The 8,441-nt window shown below is 32.1% G+C and overlaps 2 protein-coding genes across 4 annotated transcripts in view; one reads left to right on the top strand and one right to left on the bottom strand.

Annotated features, from left to right (window-relative positions):
* The window catches only part of LOC108686600 (dnaJ homolog subfamily C member 22), a 5,135-nt gene extending 1,560 nt beyond the window's left edge, over nt 1-3,575 (top strand). The window contains exons 3-5 of the mRNA XM_018191998.1: nt 731-1,095; nt 1,388-1,495; nt 1,918-3,575. Coding sequence (XP_018047487.1) covers nt 731-1,095; nt 1,388-1,495; nt 1,918-2,127 — 683 coding nt within the window. The 3' untranslated portion in view covers nt 2,128-3,575. The remainder of the gene's footprint in view (nt 1-730; nt 1,096-1,387; nt 1,496-1,917) is intronic.
* LOC108686598 (protein HOS4-like) overlaps nt 2,242-8,441 on the bottom strand; it is a 29,469-nt gene continuing 23,269 nt past the window's right edge. For all 3 annotated transcript variants that reach the window (XM_018191992.1, XM_018191993.1, XM_018191990.1), the window contains 5 exons: nt 6,526-6,655; nt 4,644-4,784; nt 3,897-4,081; nt 3,602-3,813; nt 2,242-3,353 (listed from right to left, as the gene is read on the bottom strand). In XM_018191992.1, the coding sequence (XP_018047481.1) occupies nt 3,230-3,353; nt 3,602-3,813; nt 3,897-4,081; nt 4,644-4,784; nt 6,526-6,655 (792 nt within the window). In that variant the 3' untranslated portion in view covers nt 2,242-3,229. The remainder of the gene's footprint in view (nt 3,354-3,601; nt 3,814-3,896; nt 4,082-4,643; nt 4,785-6,525; nt 6,656-8,441) is intronic.

Raw genomic sequence — 8,441 nt, 5'->3', positions numbered from 1 at the left:
TTAAATATGAATATAATTTAATTAACTTCTTTAAAATTTATTTATATGTATATACAGAGTAATACTTAAGTAAATAAAAATATTTTAAAGTGTAAAATCACTCATATTATGCAAATAAATAATCAATAATCGAGTCAAAAGTTTCTAGATTAAATGTAATGAGTAAGATTTATCTGTTATTATTATTGTAGGATTATCTGAATATGTATAATATATTATTATTTAGATAAAAATAATATTAAATTATATGTATATAAATAAAGAAAACAGAAATTTTATGAAAATAAGGATTTTGTTAAAATATATAAAAATTTAGTTAGATAATAATTTATTAGACTGAAAATAATTTTTTTTTTGGATTATTAAAATAGTTATTCAAAAATCTCCAGCATGATGAGCAATATTATAAAAAATTTTGTATTTTAGCAATCAGTCTGAATTCTCTAAAATCTTTGGAGTGGAATCTAATTCTAAAGTGACAATTGATGAAAAAGAGTGACTCAGTTGTTAATTTTTAGGAATCAGATTTCACTCTTTAGAATTAGATTCCAATATAAAAATTTTAGAAAGTACATAATTATTTTGATGATCCAACAAAATCATTTTCAGATTTAGCTAAATGTTTAGATACTTCAGCAAAATCTTTTCCATGTAGAAATATAAATATTTTACTAAATATTTTATAAATATTTTATTAAAAAGCTTTATTCATTTATTAATACTTCAATAGGTGTATGGACGGTCGGGAACATTGGGAGAGAACAAGGTTCGATATGGATAGCTCTTGTCACATCATATCTGTTTTATCCGACCTTATATTACATCGCCGACGATACCATGTGGATCTTCCTCATGGTGGTTACCTCGAGTCTCAGCTTCGACACTTTCAGCAAGCAATGGCGGCTAAAACCGAAAAAAAGAAGAAGCTTCTTCCGACGTATAGCCTGCTTAGGCTTAGCTCTCATGCTCTACTTCGCCGTAATCGGTAGCTACTTATACTTCAACGCGGTTATTACGGATAGCGAAGGCGAGGAGATCAAACTGTCGGAAGCGGTGCAACATTTTCTCACTTCGCCAATTTGGACAGATCTCAAGGTGAGTCTACAATAAATCTTTTGAATTTTTAACTCTTCAAAGTTAACGATGGACCTATTGAATTCACTCAATTATATTTTTTATCCGCAAATTTCAATTATTATTATTAAAATAAGTTTAGCATTTATTCTTTTCTATGCAAATCATGTCTTTGGTTCCTTGCAACTGATTAGTGCCTTTTGAACATAAATTAAATGGATTTCATAGATCCAGCAGATTTTGACTTTAAAGGGTAAGCAGTAAATTTCTTGAGATTTGAGAAATCTCTTTCATGATGTTCTTTATTTTACAGGCGAGTTTGGAAGCGACGTGGAACCAGGCGAGACATCAAGGCTTCTGGGCAACGTGGGCGCAACTGGTGGACCTCACGGATCCTCGAGGCGAGATAAATGCCTACAAGGTCGGTTCTTTATAAAATTTTATTAGATTTGGAATTCAAATTTACTTACAAAGAAGTAACTTAAGAATGTATAGAATCAGATGTATATAGTCAACAAAAAGCGAGTAAAATGAGAAATTTATACTTTTATAAAAGTTGATGTTATATACGTATGAAATAGTTCAATAAGATCAATACTTTTATTTTACAATACAATTTTTTATAGTTTTAATAATTTTCTCATTTTTATCTTAATTATTTTTTTAAAACGTTATTTTTTATTAAATTCTTTTTATCCAAGCTTGCCGTCAAACTTTTTTATATTACCTTTATATTATTTTTATACAAAATGGAAAAATTTGTAATTCTTTTATAATTTTTTCATAATTTTTTGTTTAAAAAATACGCATAAGAAATCCTTAACATTTTCTCATTCTCCGCAGATCCTGGGTCTCTCACAAACCGCTTCGCAGAACGAAGTCACGGCACGATGGAGAAGTCTATCCAGGGATAATCATCCTGACAAGGTTAAAGGTTCAGAGGAGGAAAGGCGCAAGGCTCAAGAAAAATTCATGGAAATCCAACAGGCGTATGAAATCCTGTCTCAAGCGAAGAATCGCCGGCAACGACGAAATCGTCGTTCTGAGAAATGAGCGTACTTTTGATTCAAAGGATTAATAAAAAACAAAGACTCGACAAAAGAATCTCCAAATACGCCAATCTCTGTGTTTCAACTATGTATAATCAAAAGACAGTAACTTTATTAATAAGATTAATAAGACATTTATTTAAACAACCATCTGACAGTAACTGCATCGATATAAAATCTTGTACGTAAAACGCATGTATTATAAGTTAGGGGGAGGCCTGCGACACATTAATCGCAAGTCCATTCGATTATCTTTAACTTTAATCGGTAAGAAACCCCTGAAGCTTCGCTTCGGCGCGTGCTTCAAGTTAAGCTCATATCAGATTAGAGATTAAGATTGAATTAAAATTTGATCAATCAAAACAAAGTTCACTAAACTTGATATAATTTTCTTTCTTCTAATTAGTTAAAACCCAATCCAATCATAATTTCAATTTCTAGTCTGATACGAGTATTACACATTCACGTTTCCTGGAAAAAATCGAGATTCCATTTACCGAGGTTGGGAAAGAGGTAACTTTCACTATCACGATTAACGCGATCTCTCGATTGTAACTTTGCGATCTTCTATCTCTAAATCGCCTTTGCGCGCACGCAGCAAACCTTGTTTCGTCACATCTCGCGCGCAATCCATTATAAATCTAAACTAAAAATAAGATTCGACCGTTCCAATGTTTATGCGTCCGACCATGGCGGCTGTTTACATCGAAAACAATCTCGAATACGAGGACTATAAACATAACTTCAACGGCAGCTGCCGACTGGATCGTGGTTGAATCGGGAACGATCGAAGTTTCGAAGGTCCTCCCTTTTGATCTCGCAAAACGTCCTTTCGGGTGAAATGCATCGCTAATATTTTTTGGCGAGGTAAAAACGAACAACCTACGATCTACTTGAAGCACCGCGGCTCCGAACGATCGGCCAGGCAACAGCGGAATCGGATAATATGTAAATGATCTCAAATGGATCATAAATACTCTGTCCATCTCGCTGCTTTATGTCAAACAGACTCGATTAAACCTTTCAATCTCCACTCGCGTGTGTTCAATGCCAAACGGACGACTAAACGCGGCCCGTAATTTTAATCGCGAAAGCTTTACATTCGACTACTTGCTCTTCTTCTTCGAGCGTGGCGGCTTTGCCATGGAGTTCTCGATCTTATCCGTAAAATTTGTCCCGTACTTTTCAGACGTTTTCTCCAGAAAATCCTGCTGCGAAACCAACGTCACCCTGAAAAATAGCACAAATTTTTATTTTCTCTTTTGAGTTTACGTTTACTTTAGAATTAAAATTATCGAACGTGATTTAAAGAAAATATCCAATTAATATTTTAATGTTATCTATTTCTTCTTGAGGCTGCTTGTAATTTTCTACTAAACGTCAAAGACATTGCAAAGTTTGTACTCATTGAAAAATGTGATTACAAAGTATTGATCGGCATGACTCAGAAAGTTTTAGTTCTTTGATGAAAGTCACACCTTAATTGGGGCACGCTCAACGGTCGCAGAAGACTTTTCACAACAGGTGACGGCTTCGGCAAAGCCGGACTGCTCGCGCACAGAGCCGCACTGGTGAGCTGTGACACCAGAGAGAAGGTTCGATCAGGGCTGGAGGTGGTGCGGAAGACTTTTCTTATTTTCGACTTTAGTCCCGAGGGTTGCGGCAAAGGCGTTGAAGGTATAGGCGTCACCTGGCATAGTTTGTAAGGATTACGTCTTTCAAACTCCGAAAGAAATCCGATTAAGAGGAGACTTGACATATCGCGCTATTTACCTTTCCTTGTAATACTTTCGCAGCGAGCTCGGGCTCGCTACCCCAACGACAGGACGTCGTTCTCTCTAACAGACGATGTCTCGCGAACCTTTCAATCATCTCGGCGCATACGTACCTGCCGCAAAACCTCGCCCATTGCTCAGCTCTTAGGCCTCTACCGTGATCACGTAGTGTGGGATTTGCACCTAGGAATTCACGAAAATAATTTTCAGGCAGCGTAGATGATAAATTTTAAGAAATATTTCGTGATGCTTTGTAATCATATTTTTTATAATATCATAAAATGAAGTAACTTTTTATTTTAATATTGCCCAGAAGATATGTATATCAAAATCAGGATATAAAATATCTCAAAAATTCGAAGGACAATTTAAATTAAAACTTCTTATGTCTTGATAACGAACATAAGTGCTTTCAAGACATTTTTTTTAATTAAGCAAAAGTTATTCCATTTTACGATTAAAAAAATTTGATTTTTATTAATTGAATGTTAGAATGTTGGATTTATTTATTATTTTAGATTAATATTTATTGTATTTCATTTTATTATATTATATATTATATTAGATTATATTATCTAACATTATTATTTAAAGTAAATTAGAATTAATTATAATATTATATTGAATCACTTATTTGTGTGTCAGCTATACAGATTTATTATCTTACAGATTATTGCTCGGAGTAAATTAGATTTATTAATTAATTATAGTTTGCACTGATTATTGCACTGAATTACTTGCTTACCGGCGAATAAGAGAATCTTCGCGCATTTGGTTCTACCTTGAAGGGCGGCTTTCATGAGCGGTGTGAAGCCCAAGGTATTTCTAGCGTCTACTTCGATATCCGGACATCTCTCCAGAAGGATGTTGAGGCATTCGGTCTGTCCTGTCCACAGATACGTAACAGAGACCATGTACTGACATCATCGATACTGATTTTATTCGCGTGCAAGATCTCATATATTTCATAACTCGTGATGTTTTGGCTCGGAACGTTTTTCAGCACGCGTCATCACATAGCTGCGCGTTTGTTGCAAGAGGCGCTTCGATGTTCTTCGCTATTTTCGGCGATTGTGTTACGCGATGGGATCCCCGTGTCGGTGCAAAAAATTCGCCGGCAGATTTGGTATTAGGCATATTTTCAGTATTTTCCAATGGCTCTTATCGCTATTCCCACATTATCTCCATTCACAAAAAATATAATGGGATCTTAGAGACAGACAAGAGATTACTTGATTTAACGTCGATTAAATAAGCCGTTTCTCTTTTCTAACTATACTTTCCGTACATTTTTAAAAATTAATATATTATATTTTTCTATGCTGTATTAAAAGAATATGTATAATAAAAAAATTAGCATTACGAAATGAAAAGAAAAGGTACGGATTTAATAATCATTTACTTCTAATATGGCTGTTTGTTATTTTCTCACTTTATTTGAGCCTTTAAACGCCATGAGTTATAAACTTAAATAAGTATCTCTTGAACTTTATCCTGTTATTTTTTATGTTCATGATTGATCCGCGAGTATGATGGATGCATATAGTTATTTTGCCATTGGCAACTTACTAAGGGGGGATGATTATGAGATGAAAAAAAACAGAAATAAATATCAATGTAAATTATGTTCTAAATCATTCCCGGATAAACATATTTTTAAAATTCCTACAAAAATTATAACATAGTTTAACTACAAAAATTTTAATTCCTATTCATCGCTACGTTTACGCCATAAGATTGATGCAACATTTATTCTTGTCACTCATTTTCTCTATGAATAAACGCGGTCATCCTACTCTCGCATCTCGCCAGGAACATTGGTTATAAATTGCCAAAGATGATAGTCTGAATTCCGGAAAAAGAGAGAAAGAAGTGTAAGAGTGTAAAAAATGTCTCTTTAAACTATTTCTAGAGATGTTTGAAATTATTTGTAGAGATGTTAAGTATTCAAATACGAATCAAATGAAATCAGATAATCTCCATAATTTAAATCTCAACTCGAAAATTTCGAATCTAAAAAATATGAATATGAATATATTGACAATCTTATAAAATCATGTTTCTAGTTAATAAGTAAAATAATACAGTATATGTATAATCAATATTTTTTACATTTAGATATGTTTTAATTATCTATATATTAAAATTCAATTTAATAATAATTATGTTATTAATTAAAAGTTATGTTTTAACGATTCGGTTTAATTAGATTCGGATATATCGATTTGATTCAATTCGGATTCGAGCAAAGAAATGAAATGAAATTCAATTCTAAACAATCATTAAATTAAAACATTTAAGATCTGCTTCTTGAACGAAAATAGGAATTCTTTATACTTAATGAGAACAATTGAATTCTATTCGGTGTCCAAAAAGATTCGCATATCTTTAAATATTCTACTACTCAAACGGTGTCTAAGGTACTTTAATATCTCACTGTATTTGCAACAATATTATTATATTTAATCATATGATTCCATCAAATATTCTTAAAATCGAATTCTGGAAAATTGCAGGATCAAACGGATTGATTTCCGCAATACGTCAATGACATTTTCCCGGTATCTCGTATACGTTTCACGTAATTACAGTAACTTGATATTCAAATGATATAATCGATCACTCACCAGCCTGAGCGGCAAAATGGAGTGGTGTATTACCCTCATTGTCAGGCAAATTCGGGTCCACACCTTCAAAAGAGAGCGCCAGCTCAAGCATCGCCGCTGCACCGTTCCCAGCCATGTAACTTATGGCCGTCTGCAATGGTAAACAAATAATCCTCAAGTTAGTTTGAGTTAAAAGCACGATTATGTAAACTCGTGTTTCGAGCGGGAAACATTATTCATCCCTCCACCCTCTCCTCCCTCCCCCCCACATCAATGTCTCTTGTACGACATTTGACTATGACATGAAAATCCACGCAATTCCATGACACACATTCGCAAATTTAATTCGCTAAATCGACACTGACTAAACATGGAATGACTAAACACGAATTTTAATTTTACATGGAAAGAATGATTTTGCTGAAACATCTAATTTAGCTAGATCGGAAAATAATTTTATTAGACTAAAATTATTATATACGAAATTATTATATAATTATATAAGAAATTCAAGATTGATATATAAGATTGATATATAAGATTGATATATAAGAAATTCAAGATTGGGCAAGAAGTATAATAAAAAAATATTTTGCAATTGTTAAACTAGTTTTTGTTAAAATTTTTGTGTTGAATCTTCGATTATTCGAGTTTCAAGTTTAGTTTTTAATATTAAAATAGCACAATTTATGAATAAAAATATAAAACAAATAATATTAAAGTGATATATTTTGATAAGTAAATTCTAAGACAAATAAATAATATATTCTAATTTAACAATAATATATGCTAATTTATAAATATTAATTTCCCTAAAAAAAAATGCTCTCATAATTTGCTTACAAATTGTGGATGTGTTACATTTTATGTACTAATTTTTTACATAATATTTGCATTACTTTTTAAATATTCATTTTGTATTAAATTAATATAAAAATTTGGGTGGATCATTTGAGACACATGAAATGTATTAAAATATTATATAAACACAAATTTTCCAATTGTGTGTTGCAAAAAGTTTTAATATTTTAGCTTGAGCGTTCTATATAATTATTTTAATAGTCCAATAAAAATTATTTAGCTAAATTTTAAGATAACTTCAAATCGTTTTTTATCATATAGGATTTGCTAATTTTCATCTTAAACTAACTAGATAAAAAATTGTTCCGATCGAGGAAATGATCTTCTTCTTATTGAATCGCTATAATATATCCCTTATATGAATTGTTAATCGGATTTATCTTTGAATACCACGCTTCGCCTATTGTTATTACACTCGACTGACGTGTAAATATGTTGAAAAGGGAATGAATATCGTGTTTTATATCGCGATTGTTGAGAAGTACATATGACACCTCGTAGGAAGACGTTCTCATTCTGCCATTGTTTGCTGCCTCCACAGACACCGAGATGCACAATGGACTATCCGTTAAGAATCAATTTATTAAGTGGCTATTGACGTTTGAACGTTATTGCTTTACTTGCGTCAGCATGCGCCGGTATACAAACAGGCGTTGAAACACGAACTACGCCAACAAACGCTCGGAAGAAGACACGTTTGCCTTGAAGACGACGCGCGAATTGTAAATCGGTAAACACAACGAGTTCTATTTTGTTCGTTTTAAATGAAACAGAACACATGGTTTAAACACTTATTTCACATTTTCCTCAATAAAATGTTTGAGGTAAATCAGAATATTTTTATATTCTTGCAAATTGTATGCTTTGTTAACGTCAATAATACTAAATATAATAGAAAAATAAAATTAAAAATAAGTACAAATATAATAATAATATTTTGTACCGAGTTTTGTCATCATTTATGGTTTGTCTAAGTAATTCAAATTTAATTTGAACTATTAAAGATTAAAATTCAAATTTGACATATTAAAGATTAAATCGAAAAATGTTATTTAATTCTGTTACTACTCGAGTGA

The sequence above is a fragment of the Atta colombica genome, unplaced genomic scaffold (assembly GCF_001594045.1).
Source record: "Atta colombica isolate Treedump-2 unplaced genomic scaffold, Acol1.0 scaffold187, whole genome shotgun sequence".
Taxonomy (NCBI): Eukaryota; Metazoa; Arthropoda; class Insecta; order Hymenoptera; family Formicidae; genus Atta; species Atta colombica.
Note: the sequence above shows the minus strand (reverse complement) of the source record. Positions and strands in the feature narration are given on the sequence as shown.